Raw genomic sequence first — 17,219 nt, forward strand, 5'->3', positions numbered from 1 at the left:
TAACTAATTTTGTACTTTGTAATAATTATCGAAACAAGCTTAATTGTAAAATTAATTTTAGGAAGACAAATTAGCTTTAGACACCCGTTGTACACCTAGTTGTGTTCAATAAATACTCTATCTATCTATCTATCTATCTATAAATATGAATGTTGCAAAATGCAAATTGATACAAGTCTGAATTATTCGTTCACAAAAACGTTTTAAAAATTTGGATTTATAAACAATTGAACGGATTATTATAGAAAATATAAATTATTTCCATAGATAATACGTAATAATTTCATTTTATTTTGCTCCATTTATTAATACACATAAAATTATAAATTCAAATAGATAGAAAAATCATTGTTTTAATAGGTTAAATATAAATCCAGTCGAGATTTAATTAAACAGCTATTTAAAGTATTGAAGGCAGGAAATGAATAATTATTTCAATTAAAAAATTGAATTGAGGGCACTTTTTTTGTGAGGTGCGGCCTGTCATAAAATATTTATCTGTTAATGCCAGCATGGCCCTGCAAAATGCACCGCGCCAATTTATCCATTAGTAATAAAATGCCACACCCTGTCGGCAAAACACACAAATCGTCGAGTGTTTTGTGCGACCGCCATTCACTCTGCATTTTATTTTAATAACGGTTGTGGCTACTCTCTGCTGGTATGTTGCTCTCCGGCGTGACTTTCACTTTTTTTCAAAGTTCATTTTTTTTATCCTCCTCCTTTCACCTTTCTTTCAGTTTGTAATCTGCCGCGCGTTATGAAACACGAGTCAGTCACCGCTCGTTACATTCTGACACGCCAAGCGCCAGAGTGTGCAGTAATTGTTTTTTATTATTTTACCATGTGCATATTTATTTATCATCGGGATCAAAACATGCAAGAAGGACGAATCGATATTCAACTAGAGAAATTTTTATATGATGTGTGCAATTGCAATTTCACTTATTTCACCTGAACCGTCCATGATTAGAAAATAAATTCATAAAAAAAAAACAATAATACGAGGAAGATTAAAAAATCTTACTATTCTTAGTTTTCACCAGGAGGGTTTAATCGGGTTTAATTAAAATTATTTCGCTAATTTCAGTCAAAATTATCACGGTCAAATAAATTAAAATAAAAAATTAAGAAAAATATGAAGTATTTAAATTAAAACAGAAAGTCTTGAAACTCGGAAAAAATCAAATCCCTGAAACAATACGGAGCATTGTTTTCCCGCCAGTTTTCAAATTTCAAGTTAGGCATTTAAATTCATGTATGACACTTTTCTAGGCAGAAAACTCCCTTCCCAGCTATGCTTTCGGTTTACTGAACGAAAATTTCGTTTATATTTTTGCCCTAGATCGATTTGGCCGGTTCACTAATTGGGTTTGGAATTGCAGTTCCGTTTTAATTGACGTTTAAATGGCCGAGTCGGAGAAACCTGGCAGCAGACGGTGCTGCCACCTGCAGGTGCTTCTCACTTGTCGAACTCTCGGCAGACATGTGCTTGTTGGTTCGTGTAGTGAATGTACGTGGACGTTTTTTGACGTTTTGATGTTGTAAAGCTGCGTGCAGTCTGTGTTTGGCCCACTGTCCCGCTGCTCGGCCACGAATCGGACGCTCAGACGGCATCTTGGGCCCGCGAGGCATGCATTGTGACTACTTTTTAGCCTAGTGAAGCGGAGCAGGCGGCGTGTCTCGTGCGAACCCTACCAAGCAGGTGGCCACATATTGGTGAGTTTTTCTGAAATTAGTGAACCGAACGCGTCCCACCGTGGCCGAATTCCGGTCGAAACCGACTCGGGTCGGCTCCCGAGACGAAAAAAGCGCGTGTCGCGGACGTAATTGGCGGCGAATCGGCGCGTCATACACGTCACGTTGTTACCATGCGGTCTCCTCGCGGTAAACATTTGCCCGCCGCAGCCGAATTTCGGCACGTCGTCGACACGCGTGCGGTCGACGACGCGCCGATCGGCCGGCCAAGGGCCGTCGGCGCCCTTTTGACCTTGGTTTCAGTAACTTGGAGCACTTTCTAACCGGATTTGTCTTCTCCGCAGCAAAAAACCTGGTCACGGCAAGATGGCGGCGCAAGTCGCTGCTCAGGCTGAGGGGCCGCACTCGACGGCCCCCGGCGGCGCCGTCCCCCACAACTCGTACGCCAACGTGCTGCTCAACATAAAGACGCCGCCGGTGGAGGCGGCCTCGCCGCCCCCGTCGGAGCCCGAGGTTGCCAAGGAGGCGGTCAAGGAGAACGGCCATGCGGTGCAGCATCCGCCGCACCACAACAACAACAACAGGGAGTTCCACCCCCGGCGCTTCAACCACCGGCACCACCACTTCAGCAAACATTCCCACCACCACAACAACAACAACCACCACCACAAGAACAGCGAACCGACCCCCGAGGAGGACAAGGAGGTCGAGCCACCCCCGGTGGTCAAATACGTCGAGGCCCCCCTGCCTAAGGTCAATCCGTGGATGGCCAAGAAAGGCGCGGCCACCCCTGTGGAGAAGGAGCCTCCCAAAGAGGCCCCCAGCCCCTTGGCAGCAGCAGCCGCCCCCGCCACCGCCCCCAAAGTCACTTCGCCGGCCACTTTGGCGTCCATAGTTGCTGACAAGCGAAACCTCTTCAGCGTGCCACTTGGTAAGTTTATTTTGCTTATTTTTATTTAAATTTTTTGTAAAGCAAATATTTTTATTTGAATCAAAAATTTTAAAATTTTAATTTCATGCAAGCAACCTATTTTCTTTAATTTTTTTAAACTATATTCTTGTGTGTAAACATATGTAATTTACTTGCAATTTTTCTTCTTATCTTTTTCTTAAGAACTGGAACTTAATTGCTACAATTACGGAATTGGCGCTGGATATTTAAACTACTTGCATGTTAGTTGAGAATGCTTACAATTTTTATGATAAAAACCTGCTTCACAATGAGACCCAACTACCCAAGTAATTTTACACTGCAGGTTTCATTCTTATCTGCTGAAAGCGAATTCAAGCGTCACCATTTCTTAAACACCCACGTGTTGAAATGCGAGTGGAGAACCAAACTCGCGCTTATGTTGCCGACCGCTAACATAAAAAAATTCGAATTCCAAATCAGCTCTATTTGGGTTTTTCAAATTTCCAAAACGCTTCCTTTATGCCTTAACTGAGTTTTTTTTGCTCTATATAAAATCCTCTTCCTTTTATTCCCTTTCACATGCTTCACTTCTCTATTCCTCCCCTGTAAACATCTGCACGGTCTTTTATGTAGAACTTCACAAAAGAACCCCTCTGTGACCCTGGACTATCCTTCCTAGAGGAGAAACCCACGTTGATCCATTTGTATTTTGCTCTTGAAATTTGGAATTAAATGTACAATATTAAATTCATTGAAATTGTTATAAAAATATCAATCTAAACATTTAATCATATTTTAATTTCAATAAAGAATTAAATCAAATCATCATCCTTCTTGAAAACATTTTACAAAAGTCCCCTTTTGTTCTTGTTCGTTCTCATTAAATTTGAAATTAATCAAATTGATTATTACGGGAAATCCGCGATTTTTGTAGGTTATCTTTGCGATAACAGGGCAGGTGAGCTAATTATTTTGGCGGTGCGCAACCGACCACGTGTTGCTCTCTTTCTCTCCCGTCTGGAGTCTGGTTTGTGGCGGGGTGGCGCCCGTCACCGAACAGGGTCACTGACCGCGCCCGGCCAGCTGTGGGCCTGCCGGAAACTGCGTCCTAGCAAAAGACTGACGGCCGCGGGCAACAACAACAACAAAACCGCTTATTTTCTTTCTCGCCTAGCGAATCGCCATTTGCATAAATTTTCGCGCGCGCATGCACTTGGCGACAGGTGTTTTTTATTGCCGGCGACTGTGACTTTTTAGAGCAGGAAATTAGACTGCGCGACGCAATTCGTTCGCACAGGCGACAATCGTAATTTTTATAAGGGCACACGTGGCCCTCTTGGAAGCGAGGGAAATTTTCTTAGGCGCACGTGTCCGTCTTTTTCCAACTTTATCATGATCTTAAAATGAAAGCCCGGGTTTTTATTTAAAATTAAATCGTTTTAATAACTAAGAATAACAATAATTATTTTATTTATTTATCATTATTTAATGGTGTTCTTTTTTTTCTTTTAATAGGCAATGAAATCTGGGATGCTTTTGCCTAAAATTTAAAAACAACAATTAAAACGCTAGAGAAATTTATCATGGCGCCCGTATGCATTTAAAATTGGCTCTTTACTTATAATTGCTCATAAAGTTCACCGTTAAAGATTAGTGATAGCTTTTTAATGAGGTGTTAATGGACACTTCAATTTACCTCTGTATACATTTAACCAGCCAAATTATTTGTCTGGCCCTCACAAACCTTTTCAAGTTTACAATAATTGCTTTCATTTAATTAGATTTGTAGAAATAATAATTACTATTATTTCTGTGCAAAAAAGTTCGCCACTTTTTTTACTAACAACCGACTGCCACTCTAAGTGTTTGCAGGAGCATTGCCAGCATCCATTGCTCTCGCCATTTCGTTGGCTCGCGTTTCGGCCGCACAACAAAAGCGCTGATGAATGAGTCGGTTGATGCTCAGCACTCTTTTCTCTCCTTTCCGTCCAGCGCTCGAATTTTTGCCATTGTGGTCGGCTCAGGTGGCTGCGTTCTAAAATTCGCTTACGTCGGCATAAAAAAATTGCCGCAATCACCAGCGTTGTTACTTTTTGTGCATTTAATTTGTTTTCGTTTTTCACGCACCCCGGCAAAATGTGTTTTTAACGAGCAGCTTTGTCGCTGTCGAGAGAGGCGTTATCAAAATTGGGCTCAAAAAAATGTGTGGTTGTGCACTTTTTATGCTTGGCAACCAACTTTGTGTTGCATATTTGAGCTCCTGGCTCAAATTCTTGCAACAATGGGAAAAAGTTTGCATAGAAAAATAATTTATAAAAAAGTCATGCATAAATTATTTTCATATTTGAACTTTCTTGAATTTTTTTCAATATTTTTGTTATTTTTCATCTCTATAATGATTTTTTTTTAAATCCCTTTTGCTATTCTGAATATCCTGACATTCTCCGTTGATTCTGATATGACAGATTTTGCTCTCGATCCGAACTTAATATATAATAATGATAGAAGGTCCACGCAACTCTCGGTTTCTTTTATGTAACTGGTTCCAAAGATCCTCTTGCCGGCCGAAGACAAGATCGCGCAGGTGGCCAACGCCCAAAATTCTCGGCCAGACGATAGCAATAAATAAATTCGAGTCCGAAACTTCGCGCTGGGCTGGGAAGAAACCAAATTCAAGGCCACGAGTGAGAGGACGGTCCGAGAAAGAGAGAGATGTACAGTTTTGCGCACGCATTATTTTGCAATGAGCTTCTTTCCTCCTTTCAATTAGCAGCGCCGACCGACCGAGCGTCTTCTCTCGCCTGCTAAACGCCGACTTTCGGTGATTTTGTTTTACGCCACGGTCTGCCTGCCGAGGAATCCAAGGCCGTTCTCCTGGCAGGAGCCGGAACTGCCCGCGTGTGTGCTTTGCATAGAAGTGTATTTGTCTCTCTCTCTCTCTTTCGGTAATGCCAGAGTGTTTGTCTCGTGCGCACAGCATGTCTCAATTAATGCTCAAATAAAGTAACTTGCGCGGCCATGGACGTCTCAATTTAGACACACGAAGGACCCAAAATTTTTTTGGTTTTACGACTCAAGCGGTTCATGAAACAAGAAGGGAGTAGCACGGTAATTAGTGACAGGGTTCGACGCTATAAATAGATGATTTAAAATTCTGACAAGTCCCTTTCAAGGTTTCTATTCAGCACGTGTCTGCATAGCAAATTGCGTGGCCCTTTTCAGATTGGTCAGTAAATTATGTGAAAGGATTTTCTTCACCTCCTCGGACTTTCTCGATAACTTAAGATTAAAAAGGATTTTTTCATAAGCGAAAAGGTTAATGAATTTTGCACTTAAATCTGAAGAATATTGTCGCGTTTTGAATGTAAAGAAAGTAATAATGGGTCATTTAGAAAAGGGAATTGTTTCATTGGTTCTAGAAAGCCCCGACCTTTTTAATAATTTCTCAAAAATGATAAACCGTGCAACTTGACCTTATTTAAAATTTAAAATGCGATTTTAATTTCAAAATGATTACTTTTCGCCTTATCAACGTCCTTGTTAAAATTTTTATCAAGTGGAAAATGTGAAAATCACGCACACGTAATTAAACTTCTGAAATTTTCTACGAAAGCGTTTTTCCTCGTTACAAAGTGGTATTTTTTAGGTTTTACGTCTGACTTGTAATTTCCCAGGCATGTGAGAGGAAGCGAGCGAAATCAAAGTGACAGAATCCCATTTGCGGAATCGCTTTTTACGCTTGTCACGCGAAAACACGTGTGAGGCGCACCCGGGTGTGAATTACATACATTTTATTTAAATAAATTTCCCTCGGCGTTGCTTTTTAAAGTCGTAATTGCCGCGTGCGGACTTTTTGATATCAGAGGTCCCGTTATTATTTTCCACTATCAAAAAGAAGCCACCATGGTTTTCCAGTTCTCGACCGACTTTCCATTTTCGACTTGCCCCCTCGTTTGTTTTCCGATGCAAACCTGCACCGAGACTGAAATTCCTTGTCAGAACTTGTCGAGATTCATCTGGGGGTATTTTAATTAATTCCGAAGCTGCCGGGGCCGCGTCGGCTGTGGTGCTCGCTCGCTCGGTCGGACTCGGTCGCGCGGCTCGTCCGAGTTCGGTGCCGTGTTTTGGCAGCGAACGCCGCGCATCAGACCAACTCGCCCAGTGTGCAGTGAGAGGAGCTAAAAAATACACACGAGCCAGCCGAGCAGCAGCAGCCGCGGCGACCTTCACCGCCTGCCTTTTACGCCGAATTTCTTCTTCCAGGGGATGGCCAGCAGCGTCGGCCTCCCGTCGCCGCCCAAGAACGCCTGGGGTGAGCATCCCCAGAAAGGTGCTTTTTTTCCTATCACTTTTTTTAATTTTCGCTTGGAAAATAAATTCCTCGGCTCGCTCGCAGATAAAAAGATTCGGCGAGATTAGTGGAGCGGAAAATAAGCTGTGCCGCCGCGTGCTCGACACCTGATCGTCTCTCTTTGTCTCCCTTCCTTTCTCCCGAGTCGATTCTCTCTCTATAGTTTTTCTCCCGATGCGCATCCGGTTTTCACTTTTGATTTTTCCAAAATGGCCTGTGCGTTGAAACGAGTTGGTCAATTTGCGGGTTTTCACGTTGGGAATCATTTGCAAAAACCTTGGCAAACTTTTGGGCCTCAAATTAAAATCCTTCCCGCCCCCCTATTAATCACGATTCCAATTAAGTCTTTCTTTTTTAATTGGTAGATTTTGAGATAATTGAATTGAATCACTGCTCTATTTCTAAATTAATGTTTATAATAAGCCCAAGTATTGAAATTAACTCTCGACGGTTATTTTCAAATATTTGAAAATCAATTCCAAACCAATTGAATAGCAATAAACACTTTCCTGTTCGTTTGACCCGAATATTTAAATTTAGTCTTGTTTGTTTTTGCGTCGTTGGCGCTTGTTTGTTGATCATCTCGGTTTTTTGTCTTTGTTGACACCCGTGACCATAATGAACCTGGGCTGCTGGCGACTTCCCAGTCGGTCAGCGTGTCGCCTCTTTTTCCGGCGCATTACCACTTTTTCGTTCCCAAATTTACGTAACGCCGCCTCTTTTCAGTTCGTTGAACTCTTCTGCAGCGAAAAGTTTTTACGTGAAATAGTTTTTCAACAACATATTTATCATGAATCTTGAGCAAACTTAACAGGTTACCAAGGGTGAAAGGTCAAACAAAAATTTGCAAAAATTTAAAAAATCGCAAAATAATTATACTTTGCTAATAAATTGAACTTTTTTATTCAATAGTTAAATTCAAAGCCGATTGTAAACTAATGAATCAAAATTTTTGTCAGTTCAGCTGAAAATTAAAATTTGACTTTGGTCCATCTGATAAAAAAGCCTCTCGACCGAATCGCAGCCGACTTGTTTGCGAACTCTGGTTGCGATTGTTGTCTCCAAGCAGTGCCAATAATTGATAGCGGGGCGATAAGCCGAGCCCGGGGGATTTTTTTTCGGAAATTCGCACGCGGCTGCTTCAAGAGCGGAGGCTCGATTTTGCGCCTCGGCGTCGCAGCTCGTGCCACACTAACTAATCAGGCCGCCTTGTCGCCTGCGCCGATTGATCAACAGGTTGGCGCAGTGAATCAAGGTCGGCACACTTTGCACTTATCACCACGAGCAACCCTTCCTTCCACACGCGGCGGCGGCGGCGACTCGGGTCGTCCCGCGCGATAACCCTTTGCTCGCATCGGTCGGTTCACGTGGCATTTTCGCCGCCGAGCAGCCATCGGCCTGCTTCTTTCTCCCGGAGAACCAAACTACTTTCTATTTCAATGCAAAACCGGTCGCCATCACGAAATCGACTCGGATTGAGTGGCTTATTAGCTGGTGGCGATTATTGCTCTCGTTATACCACCACGCGATTCTCCGCATCTTGCAAGCATTTTTATTTCAAAATTTATTGTTTTGAATGGAAAGGATGGTTAGTTTATTAACTCGAGAGGCTCTCACTGCTGGTAATTTTTCTTACATCATCTTCGGAGAATAATTATGTAGAAATGTCATAAGATTATCTATTTTAATTTTTTTGAAAATGAGAAGAGATGAGACTTTTCCTCGTTGCAAAAATGGTTTTATTAAAAAAAAAAAAAAAAATGGCTCTACCAGTTTCGGATACAATCTGCGACCCTATTTCATGAGCAAATACAAAAATAAAATAAATTAAAAATACATTTTAACACTCAAGTTAAAATCTCATGAAACTAACAAATTCAAGTACCAACTCGCTGCTCGCTTAATTTTTTGATATAGAATCAAGTTCACTTAAATATTACTCACAATAAAATTGGCTTACTGCAATGTTTTAATATTTCAAGGACCTCAGAAAAATTATTTAATCAGTGCAAACCGTGATAATGTTCCCCGATAAACTGTGAAGAACACAATAGTATCTGATTTAGTCATTTTAATTAATTTTAACTCATGACTGATTTTTTAATTTCCTTATTTGCAAATTTTTGTCTTTGTTCCGAACAGTTCGCGTTGCTCAACCGTCACTTTGCTCAACCATAAATTTTTTATTGAGAAACGGTCGGTTTTGGTTATTTCGTCCGCGCCGATTAAAAAGGAACGTAATTATCGCTGCTAGTTAAGGAGCGCGTCTATGAAGGCAGCCGCCGATTTGTTTGCTAACTGCAGCAGGCGCCCGCGGCTAGCCGGACCCAACCAATGAGTGGAAACGCACGCTGGTTATTTTCGGCGACACGTGGAATGGCCCGTGTGTGTCAGAGTTTTCGCGTGTCTAACGCAACGCCAGCTCGAAAAGCCGAGCAGCGGTCGAGAGTCTCGAAAACGCACGTAGCTGATGCTGAGGTTGTTTGTTCCGTTGATAGTGAATTAGCACGACCTCTGAATTATCACGATTTGGAGTGATGGCCCGCGGCGAGTGTCACGTATGTCTCGATTTGCATATTTTGATGCGCAGGTTATTCAAAGCTCACGATCCAAGAGTTGAATGGATGGATTCTCAGGTTCTGTTGAATTTCGAATCTTCCTTAACTTGATCAGTATCGAATCATAACCTTTTATATTTACCTATTAAATTGTAATTTTCATCTATTGCCAACTGATAATTTTGATGGTACGATGCTTATGGCGATAAAAATTTTATCTTTCTCAGACTTTTGATTGTAAATATTTTATAAAATTACAAGCACTTGCTAACGTTTTCAAGCATATCTGAACAATCAAGATCATCTTACTTTAGTTTGATAATTCGCCAATTTTTTTTAACCCTTGTATACATATTTTGGAAACATTTCATAACTTTTATAACTGGGCCACATTTACTGCAAAAGAGGTGCCAAATTTCTCGTAAAATTGTTTCCACTGATTGCCCTGCCGGCGGTTGAATTTCGAAAGGGTTAATCGTCGAGCAAATAGCTCGCGATCCGATTGACATTGCACTTCTTTCCTCTTTTGTGCCAACTATTTGATCTTTCGGCTTCGCCTGGTGACCGATGTTTTGCCGTTGGCCAAGGGTACACATGGTTTTTTTCCTTTCCGCCGTTCGGACTGCGTTTGCAGGAAGTCGGTTATCACGTGCTGGCCGTCCTGCCACCGGGCATTGATTTCCCGAGCCGCGCTATCACCGTGCCGCGGCCGCCTACATTATTTTCCTAGCGTCGTCACACTATCTTAATTGCTTTTCACCCTGATTTTCTTTCTCTCTGTCGCCATGTCTTCACTTGACTATTAAAATTAAATTGTTTGGAATTTGTGTAATTGTCCACTAATGTCTCTCTCGTCTCCTTATCTTTCTGAAGGCAGCGCCTGCAGACCAAATCGTTTGCATTCCTGTCTTATTTGCCTCTGAATTAAACGATTCAATAATAGACCAGCGTCCTTGTCAGGTCAACGAGCTAACCGAGCCAAATCCGAATATTTGGCAAAAGAGTGCAAAGGTTAAAATAAAACTCTTTCTCGACAAATTTACTTCTATTTGATAATTTTGGTAAATTTCATAAAACCTGAAATTAAAAAAAAAAAATTAAAAAAAATCGCTTTCAAACCAATTAACTTCATCATCCGTACTTTTCCAGTCACAAAATTAAATTTTTCTTATTTATTAAAAAAAACTGCTTCGGTCACGGTCTTATGATGTTTACGCTTCAAACATTTTGATTAGATCTTAGAACACGCAAATTTCCACGCCTTTGCCGAGGGTAATGGAACGTGTAGGTGGCAAAATAATGCAAAATCATCCAAAGGCCTCGAGCTGATTAAATTTTGGCGATGCAAATAACAAGTCGGTGGGGGGCGTTGTCTCGGTGCCTCCGTGCTGTGGAGCAGCCGAAGCAGGGCGGCGCGTGTGTATTTTTAGCCGGGTTATGTTTGTTACAAAGTGGCCGCCGCAGCGCGAACCACCACTCGTCCGTCCGCTGTGCTCACTCACTCTTCTTTTCTATTGTTGTCCGCAGAGAATGGCGTGTCTGCAGCAGCAACGCATGAGCCGTCGCCGGCGGTGAAACCGGTGGCGGCCGCTTTGAGCGCCAAGAAGGCCCAGGACTTTCACCGGGACATGGAAAACTGGCCCACCCTAGGTGCGGCCACGCCGGCTGATGTGAGCACAAAATTTGATATTATCGCAAAACCAGTTATGAAATCTTTTTATATGTGGTTATTATTATTATTTTTTTTTAATAAAATACATTTTTTCTTAAAAAAAAAAAATCTTCAGCAAAGTTAAAAGAAAATTAGCATTGAACTTATGAGTTTGCTTTTATTATAATTCAACAAAATTACACTTATTTTCAGAAAAAGCAAGGTTCACCGGCGCACAGTGTCGAACTGACTGATCCAAGCCTGGCTGAACAAAACGGTCACATGGACAGAGAAGACAGTCCATCAGACGACTTCAGGCACGAGACGGCCACCAACTCCTCTGGCTCATCAGAAAACGAGTCTTCAAGAAGGAAAAAAGGTGGTCCCAGACCCAAGTGGGTTCCTTTGGAAATCGAGCAGTCCAAGTCGAGGAACAAACGTGAAAAATCACACGATCACAACCATAGGAATTCAGATTATGGTAATTTCAAAATTTTCTCCTTAAACCACTATTACTTTTTTTTTCATTTTCTGGCATTTTGAGCTTATTCGTGTTGGATTAACTTAAAAAAAATTTGTTTGCCTTAACAGATCACGGAGATTGGCATAATGATCAAGGACGTGGCAAGGGTGGTCCCAGGAGGACCAATAATGGAAGGGGCCGTGGAAGAGGTCGTGGTGGTGGTATGAACAGAGGCATGCCGAGGACAAACGGCAAAATTGAATACACAGAAGAATATCCTGTGGACTGGTCTACGGTCGAGTTCCCCCAAGGCAACAAGTTCAATGGCCAGCCTGCTGAAGGCATGGGCTTCATGATGCCGTATGTGAACCCTTTCTTCTACAACAATGGACTGCAGCTAGACGAGGCCATGCTTAAAGAATACATTAAGAAGCAAATGTAAGACTTCTATCTATTAAACAACCAAAGTTCAATTTTTTTCGTGATGAGATTCCACTTCTTTCCCCGTCATAATGTCATACTTGATGTTAACGAAGTTCTGATATTACCATAAAACTTAAAATATAATCTCATATTTTTTATAAATTGTTCACATAAAAATTTTTACTTGCAGCGAGTACTACTTCAGTGAAGAAAATCTGGTCCGCGACTTTTTCTTAAGGCGCAAAATGGACTCTGAAGGTTATCTGCCGGTGACCCTTATAGCCTCCTTCCACCGTGTTCAGGCTCTCACTCATGACTTTGCCAAAGTGATTGAGGCCATAAAAGACTCAACTTTGTTGGACATCTGTGATGATGTCAAGGTATTTGATTTTTATTAGATAGAAGGAATTTTTTTATAATTTACTGATTTTTAAAGGTTCGGACTAAAATTGACCCTGACAAATGGCCCATAAATGACCCGGGTGGTTTGGCACCTGCATTGCCAATCATCATCAACAACCAAATTCCAACTCTCGGAGTGGAAAGCAGCATAGAAAATCTGAACCCAGATGTGCCCGAGTTCATTCCGAGCAGCGCCATTTTGGAAAATGGAAACCATCACTCGCCTGAGCCTGATGACCTTATTGAAGACGAATTAGAGGAATATGGAGAGCAAATAGTGCCTGAAGCAATAAAAGTTCCAGCTCGAAAAAGCAACTTGCCGCCACCTCCAGCCAGTCTTCCTCCGCTCTCAACTCCTACAATCATTGCCCAAAATACACCTAAAGCTGTGCCAGAATCCTGGCAAGAGGTAAAAACAAATTTAAAAATCTTTATTTATTCTTTTGTAAATTTCTCAATGATGAATTTATAATTTTCCCATCCGAATTCGCTAGATAATTTATACATACTTGTGTGGAAAAAAACCCAATCTCTGAGCACAAAGATGCTTTTCAGGAAAATTCTAGTGTTGCCAGGCAGTTTATGATTTTCAAATTATTGTTGCAGGTCAAGCGGAAAGCAAAGCATCCGCCCAAGGACAAATTTGATGAGCGAGAGAACAGGAAATCAGAAAGCCGAGAGGACATAGATTTTCAGTTTGACGAGGACATGAATGTTCCCGCAGGCCGGGTCAATAAATTCACGGACTTGTAAGTTTGCATTCAGCCTTACCCAACTCAATCTCATGCGTTTTATTGATCTTGAAACAGAGCCGAAGACGACTCCGACGATTACGAACTGAGTGACCAAGAAATCAACAAGTTGCTCATTGTGACACAGGTCATTGACCAAAACACCTCTCCCAACATCCCCCAAACATCTCTGCCGTCCAGAATTCCCAAACATGATGGGTACGACCGGACAGGCGATCATTGCACCAGAGTGAAATTGAGCCAAGAACTAGCCCAAGTCATCAACGATGGCCTCAACTATTACGAAGACGACTTGTGGGACGACGACCTGGAAACTGTTACTGTAAGATGGCCCATCAATTCTTAATTTATTTACTAACATTTTCATTGCAGATCCAGCCTGGTAGCTACAAAACTGTTAATGTGATCACCCAAGAGACTTTTGACAAATTCACACCTCCACGGCCAACCATTTCAAACCCAGATAAACCTCCTAAGCCCCCGTCTTCCAGTTTAGTCGATGAAATTACTCAGGTTTGTTTTTATTTCTAATCAAATTTTGTTTTTTCTTAATCCAAGTTTATTTACTTTTTTGCAGGAGGCAGCAAGCACAGAACAAGTCCGATCAAGGACACAGAGACAAAGAAAAGAACATCAGCGACGCCAACCGCACTTCTACCCCGTTGTCAAGGAGGAATCTTTGCCCGACCCTTGCACACCTCGCAAGAGGAAAACAAAACACAGCAGTAATCCTCCAGTTGAGCATCATGTCGGCTGGGTCATGGACGTCCGGGAACACAGGCCGAGGACCACCTCAGTCAGGTTAGTAGCAAAATACATCGTGTTTAGAATTTCTGCACAAGCTAGAACCAATGCTGTAAGTGAGCAGCATTCGGCGTAGAAACTGTGCTAGAAAAATAGGACTTTTGATCGAAGGTCTGTACTTTTACAGATTTTCTTAACTGGGTTCTTACACTTTGTTGTTAAAATTGATTCAGCATTTTCATAACTCAAATTTTAACTAACAAGTCTTAATCAAAATTGCAGTAGTACTGGTACAAGTCCAAGCGAGAGCTACCTTTCAACCAGCTTAGGAAGTACGCCTCAGTCATTGCCCGCTTTCCAGCACCCATCACACATGCTCCTCAAAGAAAATGGATTCACTCAGCAAGTCTATCACAAATATCATTCGAGATGTCTCAAAGGTATGTTTGGTCCATCAAAAGAATTTAAAACTAAGTTAATCTTGACATTTTTTAGAGAGAAAACGCCTCGGCAGCGGCCAATCACAGGAGATGAACACACTCTTCCGGTTTTGGTCTTTCTTCCTAAGGGAGAACTTCAACAAAAAAATGTATAACGAGTTCAAGACTCTGGCTGTTGAGGACGCTTCTTTTGGATTCAGGTTGGTAGAAAATTCTGGATTTGTACATTCACATGCATAGGAAGTCATCTGCTGCCTCATTCGAGAGCGCAGTAGAGTTACACCTGTGCTAGAGCAACGTGGGGAATTCGCTAACACCACGCCTTATGGTTGGAGTTTGATAGTAATCCTCACTACAATCACGCAGAAACTAATTAATAAATATTTTTTTGTTTTTTTCAATTGTGGTTTTAATTTAAATTTTGTGATTGTGTTGCAGATACGGTCTTGAGTGTCTATTCAGATTCTTCAGCTACGGTCTAGAATTCAAATTCAGGCCGGAGCTATACAAGAACTTCCAAGAGGAAACGATTCGTGATTATGAAAATGGTGAATTTTTATTTGGAAGTTTTTTTTAATTTTGGATTAATGATTATTTTGTTATAGGCCAATTATATGGTTTGGAGAAATTCTGGGCTTTCTTAAAATATTACAAAAAGAGCAACTCATTACAAGTGGACGACAAACTCAAAGAGTATTTGTCGAAATTCAAAAGCATAGAGGACTTCAGAGTCGTGCAGGTATGAATTTGAAATACTTTCAAAACTTCTCATTCTCTTTTCTGATTTTAATAACAATACTTGAACACTTCAGTTAAAAAAAATTATTAAAAATCTTAAAATTTGTTTTCAGCCTGAGGAGGACTATGAGATGCGAGTGCGTCACTTGCGGAATCAGTACGGCCGTCCGGGCTTCAGTCGGATGCGCTCTGTTTCCGAAAGCCAGAGTGACATGCGCAAGGCTGTTTTGGGTCCCAACCGGTTCAACCGCGTGCGGCGACTCTCGGGGAGCGCCAATGTGGCCGAGCAGGAAGCTGGCATGAGCCGAAGCAACTCGCTGGGTGACACGCGGGCAAAGAAAAAGCCTTCGGCGACGTCGGCAGCTTCGGCCACTGGCGGCAAGTAGAGGCAATGTGATACAGACTCCCTTCTTAAGCACCAGCAGATTCGTTTATTTTTTAGACAGCTTCTAAGGAATTTAGCTAAATTCGCTCGCACCGGGAACGACAAATTTATATTTAAAAAAAAAAAAGGAAAGAATAACAAGGTGGGAAGGGGCACCCGGATTTTGAGTGTTTGATGTACATAATTCTGCGGACATACTACAACTTCATCGATCGATCGATTTTTATTTTCGTTTGTTACTTTTTATGTAGATAATGATAGGGTTTTGTGTTTCCTAATTTGTAGGGTTCTCGCGTTTGGTTGAATCAAAGTAACTCTGGTGACATCCTGTGCAATTTCTTGACGATGATCACGAATCATGTTTTTTTTTCCGTTGAGGTGTTATTGCTCAAATCAGTCATTGATTTTGTTGTAAATTGTATTGATCAAGCCAATGCCATAACAAGTAGATGACTTTGCTCCCGAACTGTTTGCTCCGGACGTGGGCGACTGAATTCACGAAAGAGGTTGTAAATCTGCTTTCTGCATTTTCTCCGGCGAAAAATTCTAAAAGAGCTGCATTTTTTTTAACTCTCCCCTTCAAACCCACCTATTTCTGCGTAAAACGTTCAGGCTGCCCTTTGGATCTGGAGTGATTTCACTTTCGGGAGCAGTGTAGAACTATTATTATGAATAAAACTTCTTAATATATATTGATTTGATATAAATTAGTAAGTCTTACTAAGTAACTGGTTTGTGCTACTTACATCGACTGAATCCAGCTTGTGTCCAGTCTCACTCAGTCATCTCAATCGGCTCAATTTCCCGCAACTAGCTAGCTCAAGTGCCTTTGTTGTTTTTTGCAGTAATTCAATTATGCCACCTTGTGATAAAAAGAACGGCACACATCGTGAACAAGAAGTAATTTTGGTGTAAAGATTTAAATCAACCGCTCTTTTTTGACGAGTAATATATACATTAGAAACTTTTTGTGTCTAATTGCAAGTTTAAAACATAGAGTGTGCTTCTATCCATCTTCCGTGGGGTTTGTCACTTCTCATCCTTTTCCTCCTCCTCCACCTTTTATATTCTCTCTCTTCTAATGTATTGTCTACAAATAGTGTTTGTGCAAAAACTTACATGCATACAATAAGATTGTCCTTTATTTTGTTATGACTATAATATATATATTTCTAGGGAATATATTATGATGAGATATATAATGATGATCATAGGCTTACTGTCTTTCTCTCTCTCACACACAAACACACCGGCAGAGTTTAGGTGCCCTAGTATGTATACTAATTGCAAGTTTTGCGTAGTGGACACAGCTAAGCAGCAGCAACTTTATTATATAATTAAAATAATTGTTATCATTTGACTCAATTTTTTTTTTCAATCGTTCGTAATTTTTTTGTTTATTCGGTCTACCGGATCTCTCTCTTGGTCAGGCAATTCTAAATTGACGACTCTAATATTTTTACGTTTATAATGATCAAAAATATGTTTCTTTTTTTAAATTCCACTGGACGTGTGTTTTACTGCATTACGATGATGAATATTGTTATTGGAAAGTCGTTTAATATGAACTATTGTGAATACATCAATCATTTAAGTAATAAATCCTATATCTTAATATGTACAGTGAAATTGACTGTGTATTTTTGAATAAAAAACCCTTTAAAGCAGAAAAAGAAGATCAATTTTTTTTTATAATTTGGA

The 17,219-nt window shown here is 41.0% G+C and overlaps 1 protein-coding gene across 3 annotated transcripts; it reads left to right on the forward strand.

Annotated features, from left to right (window-relative positions):
* Window positions 1–1,461: 1,461 nt before the first annotated feature.
* Window positions 1,462–17,147, forward strand: LOC132200349 (la-related protein 1B). 3 transcript variants are annotated; one of them, XM_059625750.1, is made up of 16 exons: window positions 1,462–1,719; window positions 2,043–2,629; window positions 11,048–11,190; window positions 11,385–11,652; window positions 11,763–12,072; window positions 12,248–12,437; window positions 12,494–12,868; window positions 13,066–13,208; window positions 13,269–13,533; window positions 13,584–13,724; window positions 13,789–14,012; window positions 14,238–14,395; window positions 14,451–14,595; window positions 14,834–14,943; window positions 15,001–15,134; window positions 15,247–17,147. In XM_059625750.1, the coding sequence occupies exons 2-16, from the start codon at window positions 2,065–2,067 to the stop codon at window positions 15,517–15,519; spliced, it is 3,444 nt and encodes a 1,147-aa protein (XP_059481733.1). In that variant the 5' UTR covers window positions 1,462–1,719; window positions 2,043–2,064; the 3' UTR covers window positions 15,520–17,147. The 3 variants fall into 3 exon arrangements, with proteins under 3 accessions (XP_059481733.1, XP_059481734.1, XP_059481735.1); XM_059625751.1 differs by lacking the exons at window positions 1,462–1,719; window positions 2,043–2,629 and adding an exon at window positions 6,762–6,941; XM_059625752.1 differs by lacking the exons at window positions 1,462–1,719; window positions 2,043–2,629 and adding an exon at window positions 6,766–6,923.
* The last annotated feature ends 72 nt before the right edge of the window (window positions 17,148–17,219 follow it).

This window comes from Neocloeon triangulifer, unplaced genomic scaffold (genome assembly GCF_031216515.1).
Source record: "Neocloeon triangulifer isolate White Clay Creek 2 clone unplaced genomic scaffold, ASM3121651v1 ptg000014l, whole genome shotgun sequence".
Lineage (NCBI taxonomy): Eukaryota > Metazoa > Arthropoda > Insecta > Ephemeroptera > Baetidae > Neocloeon > Neocloeon triangulifer.